Raw genomic sequence first — 18,068 nt, 5'->3', positions numbered from 1 at the left:
GTCTCATGGGAAATTAATGTGTCTTTGGGGCTGGAGAAAAGATATGGCTGCACAAGAAAAAATTCCAGGAGATGCCAGCTCTTATAAACCATTTAGTCTCCATGCAGGGCTTCTCAGAAAGCCGCCATATTTCTGCATTGAGAATTAAAATAAATAATTTTCCTTTTTCACTGTGCTTATAATGCAGTGAAAAGAGGCCCTGACTCCACAAGCTGATTTCACATCAGAACAACTGTAACGTGAAGAGGTGAATCTTACCTGACAGTGTAAGGAGACACGAGTGTAGAGAGGGTTGCACCTTACCACAGGATAAAGCTGAATCAATAAAACTGCTTTAAACACATTTGTACAAGGCTGCCCATCAAAATGCCTATGTCAGATATTTTTCTTCTTGTGCTACATGCTGGACCTATTAGGAAGGAGCTGTTGGCTGGGTGTCTTCTGTCCTCGTCACAAAATCACTTTCCTGGAAGCCAGCTGACATGGAAAATGAACACAAGCTCTAATAATTTGCACGGTCTCTCTTTGCAGGACTGTGGGATGGAATTGAACGACGAAGACGGACATCGCTGCTACCCACTGGATGAACATTTGCTTTGTCACTCGTGTCACCTGAAACACATAGAGAATGGCACAACCCCAGCAGCTGCCTACCAGCACCACTACTAGTCAGCATGGCCAGCGTTGGAAAGCCAGGACAGACGACTTGTTACATGATCTCCTGCTCCCTCCAACCTTCAGCTGATTTCCTGTGCATGTTTTTTGCCAGTCAGCAATGTTCCTGTCAAAGGATATAAGAAATTTTGCTGGATTCACCAAGTTTCTATGCTTGTGGATTTCAGCTGCATCAAACCATGTCTACTTGACCAAGAATGTGGCGTGTTATCAAAACCAATCAGTTTACTTTGACGTGCCTTTTTCTGCTGCCTGGAGATTCCTCTGGGCTCATTTTGGAAGATTCTTCAGTGACAGCACAATTTGTCTCGTGCCTGTGAACTCGGATCGTACCATGCACAATTAAAAAGCCAGAGGCTGGCTTGCCTGCCGGGGACATCCCGTCAGTCTGCTGTTTCCTGAAAGCACATTTCATCAGGTTCCCTGAAGGACACCAACCTATTAGTACCAGCTTTTTAGACACACCTTCTTTTTATTAATTCATTAGGAAAAGAAAAGAAAGGGGTCTGTGCAAAACGGCCCACTCGGACCTTTCAGATAATTCCCTGAGTTCCAGTATCAAGTCTGGCTGTAAAAGCACCAACTCTCCAAGCACAAACCAGGCAATGCTGTCTGGCAACTGGAGGCCAACATCCCATTTCAAACAGAACAAAAAACTGGAACAAGCTAGGCTAAGCTACTGCAATGACTTGGGGCCCAGGCTTGTGTGTCAGCATGACACATAGAGGCCAGTCTGCTGTGTCAGAATCTGAACAGTGGATCATATTTGGAAAGGAAAGGTCGGGATGCTGAAAGTGTGGACATGGGGGAAATCCACCCTCATTCTTGCTGGCAGAGCTCGCTGTGGAAAAACGCTGTCCATACACAGACAGTTGCCTGAGTTTTCCATTTTGTCCTCACAGCTCAGCCCTCAGCCTGGCTATTCCTTTTCATGGTGTTTACCCAGCACAAAGCCATTTCATAGTGGTGCTTATTTAGAGCTCGGGGAGCGAACTTGAGATTGTTATGAAGGCTTTGTTACGCAGGGATTTAAAGCCCAGCTCCACAACCTGAACTCAGATGAGGATGTTGGCATAAACAGATTTGCTCCTATGAATAATAACAGCTTATCTGAGCAAGGGGTTAGAGAGTTTGGCCCTTACTTTCCGTTCTGCTGAGAATGCAGGAAGGCAAATTGTTTCTTTTCTTGACCCCTGCACCCCTCCTTTATAGTCAAAAAAATCTGCTCCACTCGTATGTGTTACATGTGTGATAGATGTGCCTGCAGTGCATGTTCTGTACCTACCAAAGCTGTGCAGCCCCTCATGTAGTGGTACTTTCATTTAACAAAATGTTCTTAATTTAAAACCTCAGATGCAGTTGGGGATCTTAACTACTCTTTCTTTGTGTGGAAAATTAGTTAAATCCGCATGTATCTGTGCTGAAGATGTAAATTTGGTTCTGACTGACAAAGGACGGGGTGACATTCTTGAAGATCTTTTCAGTGTGGAAAGGACAATAAATTAGCTGAGCCATGGCACTGGGATTCCCAAAATGTGCCCATGCTGAAAACCCATTACAGTTCAACCAAACCTCTTTTCCAATGGCATGGATGTAGCTTGAATTTCACTTGATGTAGTCAGACAGCGTGTACCCATCTGGAGCAGCACAGGTGTCAGGCAGCAGCAAGTTGCCTGTCTCTGCCTGTGCTAAAAAATCATCTTGCCATGGCTGAAATGTGAAACTGCCCCAGCCTCAGGAGCTTGGTGGGCTTGGTATGGAGTTTCATGGTGCCAGCTGACCATCCAGCCCTCTGACCCATTCAGCTGTGAGTGCCTCTGCCTGTTTCCACTGCTCTTCAGGATGTGGATGGCAGCTCGGGGCTGCAGGCTGGTCCTGCCTGGAAGCCATCCAGAGCTTTGGTGTAGCTTGGATCTGCAGCACCATTTTTCCTGGGGACATGCATCCCTTCAGTGAGAGACTGAAAGCTCAAGGGGGGGCACTTTACCACTGTGAAATATATCTTCTGAGAGTTTTACCTGTGATTTTAGAGGAGGTAAAATTGACCCCAAATATGTGAGCCCTCCTAGAGCCTTAAATTTAGCCTCCAAAATGGTGGTTAGGAAAGGGATGGGAGCTGACACGAAATGTATGCAGTGCCACATCCAAGGAGGATGGATCGAGGGCAGCAACAGCCAGGGCAAATCCCATAGTGCTCTCACCCCAGTGTATCCCATCAGCTTGTGTCCTGCAGCACAGCTAGGCTGGAGCAGGAGGGGGTGTTCAAGGTGTGATTGTGATCTTAGAACTGTCTGAAGGGACTGAGGTGGAAAATAATACCAGCTCACCATCCCTAGTAAATAATGCAGATAGCCCTGGGCAGGTGGTTCTGCGCCCTGGGCTGCTTTTGGCAGCAAAAGCAATGAGATATCAAAGTGGTTTTTTGAAGTAAGCTGGGAACACCAGCCTTGGTCATCTGTTGCTGTCTCTGAAAGACCAGCTGCTATGTAGCTCATGCTTTTGCTACCTCTTGATTTTTTAGATCAAGCCCTTGTGCACATTTTTTGGCCTTCGTTTTGCAAAGATCTGAAAACACTAGTGGGACTTGGCAGGCTAGTGGGTATTATGTTTTTAAACTGCAATTTAAACTTCTGTCTCACCCTTGCAGCCTTCCCCACAGCTCAAGATAAGCAGGAGAGAAGGGGATGGGGAGAAGGACAATTTTCCTTCATGGAAAGCCTCAAAGCAGGCTGTTTATGGCAAGGTGTCTTACAAGAGCCTTCTTTGCATCATCTTCTTTGCAGAGTTTGGCCTCTGCTCCCACACAGTGTCTTCTTACTCCTGTCAGCCATCCTGTATCCCTCAGTGCTGGGGAAGTGAAGGCTGCCCTACTTCCAGTTTTGAGGTCCCCTATAAATTATTAAATGTTAACACTCTCCTTTCCTTATTTACAAGGAGCTGTAAGTGACAGTGTGAAGCTCTTGAAAAAAGAGCCTGTGAGCTTTGAAGCTAAAGCATCTACTGCACTGCCCTGCACCCCTGTGTGTGCTAACTTGCACTGCTTCTATCTCTGGGAGTTCGAATTCATTTAAGCTCAGTGTTATTTCTCCCAGGCTGTGAGTGTCTGAGTTGCTGTTGATTTTCCCCAGTTTGTCCCCAGCTCTGCAGCTGCCTGACAGTGGGCCTGGCACAGGGGGAGGCAGGGGCATCCTGCACAGGGGAACCTTCTCCTCCTGACTCCCCACCAGGCATCTGCAGAGCTGCAAGCCCTCACTGCCTGCCTTCAGGCAGCTCCCTCAAAGGGAAAAATATCTCTGGAACTGAAGGTGTGAGTCTTCTGCAGAAGAATACAAAGCACATGTTAAATTCCACGTAGCTCCTGGCTGATACACCTCGGGTTTTGCTGTTCACATGAACCTTGTTGCCTTTTTAATTTATTAAGAAGCTATGAAAACATGCTATGAAAAGTTAGTTCTGATTCCTCCCCCAGCAAGTTCTTCTGACTGGTTTTAAAGTAAGGGACCCTTGGAAGTCCTATTGTGCTGTTAATGAGTAACTCTCATGCAAATAGTTATTCAAGTGAATTCCCTGAAGCCTGCTTTCAGGAATCAGAGCTTAAAAGATTTTTTCATTCAGATCATGCTGTTAAATTTCTATTACTTAGAATACAGAAACTCATTTAAATAGGGATTTTTGCATAAGAGCTGGGGGAAAGCTCCAGCTACAGAAGCAGCAGACATTTTTGTGTAATTTAAAGTGTAAGAAGCACCTGTGATCAAAGCAATTTGTTAAACTGCCCTGATGTTAAAACACGGAGCAGCAGTTTCTAACACTCGGGTAAGGAGCATTTGAAAAGATCTGTGGCTCTTCAGTTTCTGAATTTCATTTGGGGGCTTTTAAAACATTTTCCCAGTCTTTCAAGATTTAAATGCTTTTTTTTCCACTCTTTTTTAAAGATCTTTTTACTACAAAGTGAATAGCTGCTTACTCTGGAAATGGTAGAGTTTCATCAGCTGTCAGGTGTGATGTGGCAGCCTTGAAGGGGGGAAACTGGGCTTCCAAGAGCTGGCATGGGTCTGGCTGGCCATTCCAGAGAAAGGATTATCTTTTTCTTTTGGAAAAAAAAAAATCCCATGTGAGCCTTGACCGCTTGCTGTGTGCTCACTTTTGGGGTGATGTGTGCAGTTGTGTCTCTGCACATGGATGTGTGGCAGGTCTGCCTGTGACGCACCTGCCTTTCACACCCCTGTGCCCATGCCAAGTGTTTGTAGGTGCCTTTAAGCAACTTTGTGTGCACGAATGTAATGACAAGTTGACCCAGGCTTCATCACTAAGAAACACCCCTGGAGTCAGTACCTGCAGGCAGGGAAGGGCTATGGCCAGATACACCTGCCTTTCCCCCATCCTGTGAGTGTCTGTGCCTCTGGGAGAAGCTGGGAAGGGGTTTGCATCTCTCATCATCACACAGCATTTGTGTGTTCATTTTTCTTTTCCATCTCTGTGTCCTGCTGCTTGCTGGCTGCAGTGGTCCTGGCTGTACTTACTGAAGCTGACTGTGCAGACATCTTCCTGTCACAAGCCCAGAGAGAGCTTGAAACTGCTCACCCACCCTTTTCATAAGGAGAAGCAAAGTTTCCTGAGCAATAAAAATCCTTACCCCGCTTTCTTCCAGGGCAGCCAGAAGTTGGTGTGGCAACATGCATCTGCAACCCACTCAGACACGACAGGAGATGGGAAGAAGCTGTCCCCACGTGCAAATACATGGCAAAGAGTCCTGTAAAGGCAGGAATGCCCTGCGGCCCTGGTAGAGGAATGACTGGGCTGCAGTTCCCAGCCCTGCCGGCACCAAGCCTCCTCCCCTCGCAGCAGGTCTGCGGAGCATGGCCAGGCAGGGACCCAGGCACACAGCCCCAGGCTCCGGCTTTCTGAACTGGAAAGCAAATCCATAGCCTGGCTAACAATACTGAATGGTACTCGTTATTTTATGTTTCCTTCAAAGCTCGGCTCCGGGAGAGAGTATTTTTGGATTTGTGCTGGTGTAACTAACCTTAGCCTCCTGTGAACACAGCCCTTCTGTGCCGTTAAGTATTTATAAAGAATGAAGACCGGTAGCAGAGTGAAGCCACTGGCCTGGTGTGATTTCAGTGATTAAAGACAGTATCTTAAGCAACACTCAGAGTCAAGTCTTTCCTAAACTTAAAATGATTGTCATTGCCCAGAGTCCATAGTGGGGGGGAGTTATGCCGTGAAATGGTGGTTTCCCAACCTCTTCCTTACTCCTGTTGCCCCACCTGAGTGGCTGAGGGTAGGGAGAACCACCTCAGTGGGTGGGTTCACTGGGAATTTCCAGTCCTTTGCAGGAGCTGGTATTTGCTGCAGCTCCATTGGAGGCTGTCCTGCTCTGGCATCCTTCTAGGGAGGCCCATGTCCCAGGGTGAGGAGCTGGGGAGGGATGTACTGCCTGTGAGAGCAGGCTCTGACCCCAGCATGGGAGTCTCCTTTGCAGCACTGGTGGGGATGGGTTCCTTAGAGGTTTGGGTAGTGTTCCTGTGGGTCTGGGAGTCAGGCAGCTGCATGGTGCCCCTACTGTGAGCTGCCTCACACCTGAAGACTGGATGTTGGCCAAGCAGCACCACAACAGCTTGGAGCTATCAGCTCAAATGAAGCAATTAAATAGCAATAACTAATTATAGTTCTCCCTCCTTGGGGCAAGAAGCTGCCCAAACCTGGGCAGAGAGCTGGATCTAGTGGGAAACTGGCCAGGAGGTGCCCCAGGTTTGCTCCTTCCCAAACCCCATGGCCTGCAGGGTCAGAAAGGGTGGCCAGACAGCAGCTGTGCCCGAGTTGGGGGGTGCCAAGGGCAAGGAAGCCCTGTAACACCATCCGACCCTGGCAGGTTTGGAGACCCCCACACTGGGGGCAAGAATGTGGCAGCGGCGGGCCGGCACAGAAGTGTGTGGGGGTGTAGGCAGCACCCTCGGATCAATGTACAAGGGGGAAAAAAATGTGAGGAGTGAAAAAGGAGCAGCCGAGCCAGCCAGGAGTCGAACCTAGAATCTTCTGATCCGTAGTCAGACGCGTTATCCATTGCGCCACTGGCCCTGCTCGCATGTAAGGTGCTGCCCCCGCATACTTCACCAGAACTATCTCACGTTTCCTCAGCCAATGGCAGTGCTGGCCAATCCGTCCGGCCCCGCCCCCTCCTGCCATAGGCAGCGCCCCGCCCTGGGCTGGCCAGCGCGCCCGCGGAGGTTTGTCCCGAGCGGGGCCCCGTCGCTCCGGCCCAGGGACGCGTCAGTCGGGCAGGGAGGGAGCGGCCGGGTCGGAGCGGAGCCGGCGGCCGGGGACAGCCCGAGGGGACGGATGGCGACGGCGGCACCGGCGGGAACCACGGCAGCGGCGGCCTACGCCAGCCTCAAGCTGTGAGTGTCCCCTTGGGACGGGAGTGACGCGGCTCTGGCACCTGCCGAAGGAGAGGGAAAACGGAGGGAGGAGCCGCCGGTGGAGTGACGGTCGCTCGTCCCTTACTGTCCCCTGCCCTCCCCCGGCCTGTCCCCTGCCCTTTCTGCCCATCTCGGCTCCCTCGCTCACCCGGGTGACCGCGAAGGGCTTGGCCTGAGGTGGCGGCTGCGTGCGGGAGGAGGAGGGAGGACTTTGGCCGCGGACACGGGTCCCCTGTCGCCGTCCGTCCCCGAGCGCTGCGGGCGGGCGGCTCCCGGGCGTGTTTCGCTGCCCTCCCCGTGTCCAGGAGGGCAGAGCCTGCGGGGCTTCCCTCGGCGTGAGGAGCCAGCGTTGCTGCTGCTTGTGGAGGCTCCCTCTCCGGAGCCATTCCCAACCCACCTGGACGCGTTCCTGTGTCGCCTGCTCTGGGTGGCCCTGCCTTGGCAGGGGGGTTGGAGCAGGTGATCTGCGGAGATCCCTTCCAGCCCTCACAATGCTGTGCTTCTGCCTTCGTGCTGGTGGGTGGCTGCTGCAGGGGCTCGGGCACTGGTTAAGGCTGTGTGCGTGCAGCGCCGCTTGCCAGCAGAAGGTTCCCTAGGCGTGCTTGTCCATCGGTCTCTCGTGACACAAATGGGCTTTTTTTTTGTGGTGTGTGATGGTTTTGATGCCAGTTGATGACTAAACTTTGAGGGCTTTGAACTTTCACGACTCTCCTGTTCAGTGCCTGCTGTGACTTCTCCAAATAAATTCTTCTAACTACCCAGCGTAATTTTTTTATTAAAACATTTTTTTAGGGGAGACTGTAACCCTTTGAACGTGTATGTATGCCACATGTTTGTTTGCTGCCTTTAATACAGTAGCAGAAGTTGCATAACCAAAAGCAGTGCAAAGTTAACACTGCAAAAGGCATCTACATTATAAATCCTCGCACCGACCGGTTCAAACTCACGAGGATATTGCTCTGAGCATGAGACTCTTCATGACTGTCTGAAGCCAAAAGTGAAGTGTCTTTGTGTGTCCTAAAGGCGTTCCCAGGCTTTTGACCTCTAAACAGTAGCTGGAAACTCCATAATTGAGTTACCGATGCCATTTTCGGGCAGCAGTATCTGAAAGTGACTCTTAAGCCTGATTTAACTGTACTTTATGCTCTGTTAAATTTCATTTGACAGTCCTCTTTTGGATTCAAAGCAAACAGATCTTTTGGGGGTCTGTATAAACCGTTTGCCATAATGCTGTTATGTGTTTCAAAGTCACTAGGCTTCTTATTTTGGTTAGGTATTTATGTGAGGGTACACCGACCCTGGAGGTAATTGAGTATTGCTGAAGAGTAAGATAATCAGTGATGGCTGGAAAACTTTACTTGACAGAAAGCTTTTTTTTTTTTTTTTTTTTTTTTCCCCTCATGTCACCTTAGCAGTATTTGTCTTTCTTTAAGCTGATCTTCTGATCTTTTTGGCTGCAGAGGAGCAAAGGTGAGTTTTGTGAGTAGCAGTTGTGTGACTTGTAGTGCACAGTTGTTCTTAGAATTTTTTTCAAGTAAAAGCACTTTTCTGGATACAGGCTAGTAAAGAATTCTCTCATTCAAAGTTTAATCTTGGCTAAAAGTAAGCTTTGATCTTTTTAGAACAAGGCTGTCTCAGACGTAGTTTAACACGAGTTTTTTTTCATAAACATTAAAACAGAATTGTTTTGTGTTCTGAAAAATGAGCTTATTTTTTTGTCATCACACCAAGGTGTGCTAATGGCTGCAACCTTTCTACCGAGCATTTGAAGATACAGGGCCATAACTTGGGTGATGAGTCAAACCTACCAGATTGTCAAGGTCAAAGGAGAATGTTCTTATGAGAAATCCAGGCTGGACTTCAGTTTGGGGATTTAGTGGTGGCAGTGTTTGGGTTTGGATTTTTAACTGATTACTCACTCTAGAGATGGCAAGATCAGATTCTGCAAGTGTACTGTTCTGGATAGTCTGCTGGCTACCCTTTCTGGGAGTATGGCGCTTCCCTGATTGCAGTGCTCTGCAGGGCCCCGTTCTGTACATCCTGCCACAGGTTCTAGCTCTCAAGACAAACCTCCTGTGTGCTCCACCTTATCAAAAGTCGTGGTTCCTGCCCTTTGTGCTTTGACCAGAGTCATCAGTCAAGCTCAGGTGGTAACAGTAAAAGTGCTGCTGTCTGCCATTTGTGCTGCTTATGGAACTTGCTGAGTTATACCAACAGTTATTGGGGAAACTATTAACCTGAAAACTGCTATCCATAGCTGTCACCTCTATCATTGCTATATATTTATTTAACTTCTTCTGGTAGCCACAGGAATAAATTGTAAAATTCAAACAGCTGTTGCATCCACAACTGGCAGTGGAATTGCCAGTCCATGGCAGTTATTAATATATAAATATTATTACATTCCAGGTTTTAATATACAAAAACTGATTGTTAAAAGTGTCTGCAGAACAGAGAAAATTCTGGTTGTTGTTTTGGCTCATTTACAATCACTTTTTTTTTCTTTGTGCTTGGATGGAGACTTACCTTGCTGGTAGCCTCCTCAGTATGCTGTGAGTCCATGACACTAGCTGTGTTTCAGACTTAACTCCTCCTGCCCATAGTTATTGTTGCCTCATGTGCTTTGTGAAAGTACTCGTCAGTCGTTGGTAACTACTGCACTTGAACACAGTGCCTTCCTCTCGTGTGTGTGTTTGGGGGGAGGTCTAAAAGGGCATTTGGTACTTCCAGAAAAAGCAGCTACAATTCCCTTTCTTTCCTGCTCCATCTAAGTGGCTGTCATGGTAAAGCTCAAGGATGTTGGTTGAGCAGGACATCAATTTATGCAGTAAATTATTTTCATCTAGAGTTAAACTTCACTGGAAATAGAGATTATATAGGTAGGCCTTTAATACCTGCCTTTTCTGTTTTGTTTTTAAATGGTATTTCCATTAGTTTTCTAAATCCTGGGGGTTTTCTTCCTGCTACAGCTACTACTGCATGGGATATGTTCCAGTTCCTTGAACAGTTTCTGCTCGAGGAGTAATATTTATGGGAGACATATAATTAGCACACCTGCTCACCTAGAAAATCTGGAATCTCTAGAGTGCTGAAACCACCAGTGTGAGCTCTGTTACTTAACATACTGTTGGGACTCTGCATAAACTAACATCTTTCCCGTCTCTCACTGCAGAGCAGTTTGCTGTGCTCAAGATCCCAAATGCCTCTCTGTGCAGTACAGGGTGTGCTGTTGGCTTGCTTTATTACAGTATTCAGAGGCTGACATCAAAGAGTTTCCTGCATTAGAGCAACGTTAAGTATTTATGGCAAAATAATCAATTACTGAAGTAAGGCTTTGGCTGTTGAGGTCTAGAAGGCTTAAGTGATATTGAGTGAAGGACTATCTTTAGTGGCCATTAGAGCGTGCTGGGTCCCCTTTCATGCTGTATCTGAGCACAGGAATAATCCTATCTGTAAGATCAGCCTGATTGAAATGTGGGATGCAACTGTGCATCGTCTGTATGGTACACAATGCTGCTTTATAACATAACTAAGGAAAACTTCACAACAAACACACAAACAAAAGAAATACCGTCAACTGTAAATGAGTCTGACTTTACACTTGGTGTGAACAGTGGTTTATTCTTTTTTGGATTTTTTAAAATGTTTCTGTTATGTTGGGAATCAATACTGTTTACCTGCAACTTTGTATTGTAGGAATGAAATCTACTGCGTTGCTTTACGTCTTGGCATCAATCCATACAGTTTCAGTTGGAGAAGATTATCAAAATGAAATCCAAGTCACCTTTAGTAATATTTGAAATGGGAATTTGGTGATTGCAGTTCTTCTATACTTCTTCTCTTGAGTAATGTGAATTATACTAGAAATGCGAAATATTTGTGCTTATCACTTCCTTTGTTCTTTAGCAATATTGAGAAGTAGTTCATTATAACGGTGGTCAATTTTCCTTTAGTTAAAAAAGAAAAGGAAATAGAAGGACTCCAATTTTGTGAAGATTTGACATGCTGTTAAGTTGTAAGGGAAGCAAGATGGTGATGAAGCAAGGTGGTGAGAGCTCTTGATGTCTTGTATGGTTCTAGACAGCAGTGACAGTGTAGATGAGGAGAAGACAGGCTCCACTGTCAGATAGGAAGTTTATACAAAATCAGAATGTGACTGGGTATATGAAAACCAGTTCTAAACATAACTATGGACACTATGGGCTTCTGTAAAATACTGTTTTCCTGATTGTTATTTTTGATGTAATACTGGCACTTGGACTTTGTTCCTTATTTCATTAAAAGAATAAAATGAGTCTGCAGTTTCTAGTTGTGAATGATCAGTTCCTCACCATTTAATATCTCCCTGTAAGAAGAGTAAAATTAGCATGTGTGCTATCTGTCTAAGCTTGTGATAGACATACAGGCTTGCTGCTGAGTACATTTGGAGATAAACCTATTCTTGCATGCAGTGTTCATCAGCTTCCTTTCTGAAAGACAAGTGAGAGGCATTCATCCTGACTATAGCAATTTTATGATAGAAAAGGTCATCTAGGTGTGAATGAGACTACTAGCCTAGTTCTGGCAATTGGTAAAGTTGTAAATCAGCACTTGGGCTGGAACTACTTTGAGACTTGGCCTCTTCCACAACTATATTTATTTTAGGAAATGTTGAACTTCTTGCACAAATAAAGCAAGGACTAAGTGAGTCATCTTTCTGTTGAAAATTTTGTAGAGCCCTAATTATCCAACTTCATCTGAAGCACGAATTTAATAACTTGCAGGGCCTTAGGCTTTCCAGTTTGTGTTGCACAGCTGTATTTAAGGCAGTTTTTGAAGGTGATCCCAACAGTGTAGTATCTGTTCAACTTCTGTCAAATTTGTACATTGGTAACTTCATTGCCTCTTACCTCTGTTTCCACACTCTCTCAAGAGTAAACAACATTTCTGTTTCAGACTGCTGCAAGCTGCTGAAGCCTTTTTGGTCCATTGAACTGAAAACAGGGATGGCTTACCTTACATTCTCCATTATAGTTTTGTTACCAAATTTGGTCCTGGAGAGGACCACAGGAAGGAGGACTTTGAATAAATGTGAAACCTAAATTTCTATTTTTGCTTAAACTGTAGACATTGTGTAAGAGGAAATGATAAAATTGATAAAAGGGCAATGGTAGTGGCAGGAAATAATGTGGGCTAGCATTTGAGAGAGAGAAATGCTAGGATCTGATCTAGCAAAGTGGGTCATATGATACACATTGAGAGACCAAGCATCATTTGCAGTGGCAGCCCTGATTATCTCTGTTTTCTTTTCAGTTTGGGGATATTGAGATAAAAGACTTCTTGTTCTTCAGGGTGTAATTGTTATTCTTGCATGTGGTAAAGAAAACATTTGTTTATATGACAATTATTTGAGATTTGTAAGCCTCTTCTCAGTTGATTAAAAACAGGATTTAACCAATATGCATGTGAATCTCTGTTCTGGGACTGTAGTAGTGTCATGGCCATGTTGCACTTAATAACGTGAGGAGCAGCTTTTAAAAATACTGACCATGGATGGAAATGCTTTTGTGCTCTGTACGGTCAGTGTAGGTGTCTTGTCCGTGTTGTGCTCTTCATATAGAGTAGTCAAAAACTGAAACTGTAGTTGTCAGCACTTCGTTTATGACCTGATAAGTGAATGTGTTTTCTCAGCTTACTTTGCTTGAGATGCTCAGATGAGTAAGAGTACATAAACATCTGTGTCAGTGGCGCAACAGGTCCAATATTAAACTTTGTACAGTCTCTTCCCAGTTGTTTCAGCTGGAATCTTGTGTGTCAGCTGACATCCCAAAGAAAGATGAGTGTTCAACTAAACCAATGGAAGATAAGCTGCAGGTTTCTCTTAGGCAGAAAATGCCTCCTGCTGCCTCATGCCAGTTAGCAGTAGGTTTCTGACTGCATCTTCAATTGTATATCCTCTTTTTTTTTTAGATTCTGTAACAAAGTGAGAGTTTGTAGATGTCTTTAAGCTTGCCTTGACCCTTTTCTCTCTGTGTATGCTTACTCGCTTTTCGCCTTAAAAACAGCTCCCATTATTGCTGTGAAATTCCTCTAAAGAGCTGGGGGTACACATCATCAAAAACAAAAGCAGTGGAAGCAAAGTAGGTGTTTTAAGGCTTCAGTGTTCAGCAAACTGCATGTTTGTGTTTCTTACTCTGATGTTTTTATTTTCAAACATTAAGCATTTAATATGTGTACATAAAAGATTTAAGGATGCTGATTTACAAAGGAAATACTGTAGATATATTTTCCATTTTAGGACCCATAGAATATAATGAAGTTAAATTATCTGATGAACATTTAACTATTAGTTGCTTTACAGTTGGTTGTATTATGTTGTTTGGTGGATTTTTTCAGTTCAGTATTTGCTCCTCTCTGGCTTTCCTCTAATTTCACAGCTAGGATGTAGAATCGCCATCCTTTGGGAGAGTAAAAATACACCCTAAGAAACAGGGTTTAACTTAACAGTTGAATAAGCTTTCAAGTTGGTCTTGTTTTTTAAGTGGGTAGAAAGTGGGGTCTTCAAGACTCTTTTTAAGGACTCTGAGTTGCACGTGGAGTGGCTCTAGCACTTCCCTCTTCACCTGGATAGGGGAGAGAAAAAAAGAACAACTCTTGGGTCAAGATAAGGGCAGGGAGGGATCACTCAGCAATTACAGTCACTGGCAGACTGTGTCAGAGTCAACTTGGGGAAATTAGTTCAATTTAGTAACAATCAAATCAGGATAGGATAATGAGAAGTAAAGCCAAGTCTTAACACCTTCCCCTCACCCCTCCCTTCTTCCCCATCTCAGCTCCACTCCTAATTTTATCTACTTCCATTTTCTCCCCCAGCAGCACAGGGAGACTGGCAATGGGGTTTGTGGTCAGTTCATCACACTTCATCTCCGTTGCTGCTTCCCCAGTGGAAGGACTCCTTCCCCTACTCCCGCATGGGGTCTCTCCCAGAGACAATTCTCCACAAATCTCTCCACAGTCAGTCTTTCCCATAGATTGCAGTTCTGCGTGAGCTGTTCTAGCATGGGTCCCTTCCAGAGGGTTCAGTCCTTCAGGAACAGGCTGTTCCAACGTGGTTTCCCAGCTGGGTCATAACTCCTGCCAGGACCTTGTTCCAGCACAGGCTTCCCATGGGGTCACAGAATCACAGAATATTCTGAGTTAGAAGCAACCCACAAGGATCATCAAGTTTAGCTGTTAAGTGAATGGATCAAACCCACAACATTGGTGTTATTAGCACCCTGTTCTAACCAGCATCACCCTGCTCTATTGTGGCCCTCCATGGGCTGCAGATGGATCTCTGCTCTGCCATGGGCCTCCAGGGGCTGCTGAGGGACAGCTTTGCCTCTCTGGTCTTTGTCAGGGGCTGCAGGGGGATCTCTGCTCCAGCTCCTGGAGCACCTGCTGCCCCGTGTTCTGCACTGACCTTGGTGCCTGCAGGATTGTTCCTTTCACACCTTCTCCTCTCTCCTGCTGCCGTTGCACAGAAGTGTTTTCCCCCAGTTTAAATGTTATCCTGGAGGTGCTGCCACCATCACTGATGGGCTGGTGTTGGCCAGCAGTGGGTCTGTCTTGGAGCTGGCGGGCATTGGCTCTGTCAGACACAGGAAGCTTCCAGCAGCTTCTCACAGGAGCCAGTCCTGGAGCCCCCCCTCTACCAAAACCTGGCCATCAGACTCCTCTGATCTAAATTATGATTCTAATTCAGCTTCCTGAAGGATTAAAAAAAATAAAAGATGCGTAGAAATGCAATATCTATTTAGGGAGAAGGAGCCTAAAAATACCTACCCTGTTACCAGAACAAGAATTTTAAAACTCTGACCCTATGTCTTGTCAAGCCTTAAACTAGGAAAAAATCACTATAAGAGTCAAGAACAATAGTTTAAGAGTGTTTGGGGTGTTTTGTTTGTTTGCTGATCATTTCCTGTGTATGGCTATAAGTCACGTCTGCATACCCCTCCTACCAGTGCACAGTATAACGTGTCTGGCTTCTTGCAAATACCACAATGGGGGTGTTTTTAAAGAACACTTCTAAAAACTATGTATGGCTGGCATTGGGTTTTGTGCTGGTTTTGAGGGGAAGGAAGGGAAAGATAGCAATGAAGTCTGAACAGGAAGTCAGTGTGTGACTTGTCTGTCTGGTGGGGGGATACATGAAAATGCCATGTGTGTTATGCAGACCTGGCTAACATGTTTGGGAAATGGTAGTGTTGAGACACCTGCTTCAATAAATTAGTTTGCTTTTGTGTGCCACATGAACTTTTCCATTTCTACTGTGTTGTTTCCAGTGGATTCTTGAAATACTTACAACACTAATGTGAAACAGGTGTGTTTATCATTTCATACATTATGTTTATGTTTATTAGACTTAGATTAGGGATATGGTCTGATCTGTTAGGAAGTTTTCCATTTAAAAACTTCGGATTTTGTGTTGGATTTTGGCTTACCAGATACAAGCTTACAGGACTTAAGAGTGGACCACTGTGTACACAAACTCACTTTCATATCTTTACAGTAATGAGAAAAGGATTAAGATTATTAAACAGGCCATGAATTTTGCAATAACTGATGAGCGGGGCTTGCTGCTTTTTTTTTTGTTTGCTTTTGGGTTTTTTTTGCACACTGTCAACATCAGTGACTATTGGGAAGCAATCCAGTGAGAATTTTGTTATTTTGCAGCTGAAATATGGTGTAAAATTGATTGCTCTGTTTTCAAGTCATGAAGAATAAACAAACCCAATGTAAGTTTTGCTAAACTAATTCCTTTTTCCTCTCTATTCCCTTAAAGGCATATAACACCGGAGAAGTTCTATGTGGAAGCCTGTGATGATGGAGCAGATGATGTGCTTGCTATTGACAGAGTGTCCACAGAAGTCACTCTTACAGGTGACTCTCCACCAGTATTTCTCCATGCAGTCTTCTCTGTCCTTGTGGTCTGTTTTGCTCTAGGAGTCCAAGAAGATCTTCAGAACCATACTAAGATGATACTGACATAATTGCCCTTTTTTAGCTACAGTTTAAAACAATGCTGTGCATTCTGTTCTGCGGAGCTTTGTTTCAAATGCCTTTTTCAAGGCTGTGTGTTTGATGCTGTGGGTTACCAGGGTGATGGTGCTTATCTGTTTTTTGGTAAGACTGTCCATCAGAACAGGAAGCTGACTCATCAGGCTAGTTTGGGTTGGTGCTAGAAGTTCAAGATCAGACAGAGGAAGGATTGAACACTGGGGTTTTGCAGCTTTTGCAGTTAGCCCCAGTGCTGTCTTTTATATAAAACTGAAAACTGACTTGACATAAAACCTCTAGAAATAGCAACAGTAAAAACCCTTACTAGACATTTTGTTCTGTGTTGCAAATCTGGATTCAGATGTCAGTGGGAATAGTCTTAAGCCTGTTGATATCTTCAAAATTTTAGTTAATTTTTTTAAAGAATGTGAAACAAACAACTTTGATTACAAATAATAGTAAAAAGAAGGCAGTGGGAGACTTCCCTTTTGGCACCACAGTATTGCTAATCTTCAAACAGAAATGTTACAGTAATAGTAATATAAAAGCAATCATTCTCTTTTTTATTAGACTTCTTGTATACTTCATGTAAGAGCAGTATGCCCATCCCACTGATACTTTTGGTATTGTAGTATTTCAATTTCTCCTTCAAAACTGTCAAGATAGTTATCCCAAGTTATCTTTTGCCAGTCTACATCTCTCTCAGTGCTGCTCTTTTATCAGATGAAACCAGCAAGGTGTTCAAAGCAAAGGAAGATTCAAGGGTTACTTACCTATCTCCATTTTCTGATTTCTGGGAAAATGCTTCATTCTGGGGCATGTTTTGGGTTGTTTTAGATTTCTGTAAAATCCCTTCTGTTGTTTTAGAAGCGTAGGTAAACGAAATTTACACATGCTAAGGCTTTTAATTGCTGTTTGGGTACTTTTTGGATCTCCTGTTGTTTTGAATACTGTGTCCCTTGCCACATCTATGCTGTTGTTGGTAGTTTTGCAGAGATAGCCGAGGTCTTCTGAGACAGAAATAGACCAAGGCCCAGAAGAGGCAAACAGACCTGGGAGGCACAAGCACTCATGGTTTGGTTGTTCTTTGTTTGTTGGCTTCAAAACAAAGCTTTTGGAAGCTGGCTAGACGATACATTATTGAGGAGTCTACTTGCTATACTATCATGTAAATAAGCTTGAATTTATTCAGTTGAATGATGATTTGATTAAACATGAGAAATTGGTTAGAAAGCAGGTTAGAATGCCAGATCCTCCTCCCAAACCTTCATCAGGCTTTGAAATTCTCATGTCCTTTTCTTTTGCTTTTCAGTTAAGAAAGATGTTCCCCCTTCAGCTGTTACAAGGCCTATATTTGGTATTTTGGGAACAATCCGATTGGTGGCAGGTAAGGAGAACAGAACTGTGCTCTTTGAAAATACTTAGACAAAATAGATTGCTAAAGAAGTTTTAAAGGCAAAAATAATATTTGCAAGTGTCTGAGGTTGCACCTATCATCAGTATGATAGGCTTGCCTTGTGGTTTCAAGAGGCATCCAAATCTACTTTATCATGAATGTTTGTGTAACTCTTAAACCAGGAGGTACTCTAAAGGTAGGGTTAACTGGCAGTTGTTTGAATTATAAGGAATGCATTTCAAATGAGTGCAAAGAACCTTATCTACTTATTCTTTGTAACTGTTTTAATCTTAGCTGCAGGATTTGATGCAAGAGTCAAGTGTTGTGTTGTGAAACTTGATCAATAATCATAGTACACGAATAGCTGAGAGTGACTGGAGGATAGACAAGTAGATGCAGCTGCTCAATGAATGATTTGTTGCAACTGCCTTACAAATACGAAGTAAATCCAACATGAAAAGGGCAAACTAAGCTTAGGGAGTTTTAGGACAATGTGAGAATAAGTTGTCCAGTTGTTTTAAGTGTCTCAGTGCTCTAGTGTAAGCAGCCACTGTCAT

At 44.5% G+C, this 18,068-nt stretch overlaps 2 protein-coding genes and 1 non-coding gene across 4 annotated transcripts in view; 2 read left to right on the top strand and 1 right to left on the bottom strand.

Annotated features, from left to right (window-relative positions):
* LIMD1 (LIM domain containing 1) overlaps window positions 1–5,826 on the top strand; it is a 33,189-nt gene extending 27,363 nt beyond the window's left edge. The window contains exon 8 of the mRNA XM_063406972.1: window positions 532–5,826. Within this exon, the coding sequence (XP_063263042.1) occupies window positions 532–669 (138 nt within the window). The 3' untranslated portion in view covers window positions 670–5,826. The remainder of the gene's footprint in view (window positions 1–531) is intronic.
* Window positions 5,827–6,683: 857 nt separating this feature from the next.
* TRNAR-ACG (transfer RNA arginine (anticodon ACG)) lies at window positions 6,684–6,756 on the bottom strand. The gene has a single exon. It is a non-coding gene; the product is annotated as a tRNA-Arg (tRNA).
* A 132-nt stretch (window positions 6,757–6,888) lies between these two features.
* SACM1L (SAC1 like phosphatidylinositide phosphatase) overlaps window positions 6,889–18,068 on the top strand; it is a 30,234-nt gene continuing 19,054 nt past the window's right edge. Inside the window, exons 1-3 of one of the 2 annotated variants that reach the window (XM_063406958.1) lie at window positions 6,889–7,076; window positions 15,901–15,998; window positions 17,428–17,502. In XM_063406958.1, the coding sequence (XP_063263028.1) occupies window positions 7,018–7,076; window positions 15,901–15,998; window positions 17,428–17,502 (232 nt within the window). In that variant the 5' untranslated portion in view covers window positions 6,889–7,017. Of the gene's footprint in view, window positions 7,077–15,900; window positions 15,999–17,427; window positions 17,503–18,068 lie in introns of those variants that run through there. The other variant, XM_063406967.1, reaches the window with a different exon arrangement.

This window comes from Prinia subflava, chromosome 1, assembly GCF_021018805.1.
Source record: "Prinia subflava isolate CZ2003 ecotype Zambia chromosome 1, Cam_Psub_1.2, whole genome shotgun sequence".
Taxonomy (NCBI): domain Eukaryota; kingdom Metazoa; phylum Chordata; class Aves; order Passeriformes; family Cisticolidae; genus Prinia; species Prinia subflava.
The sequence above is the reverse complement of the archived record's forward strand: the minus strand, read 5'-3'. Positions and strand labels throughout refer to the sequence as shown.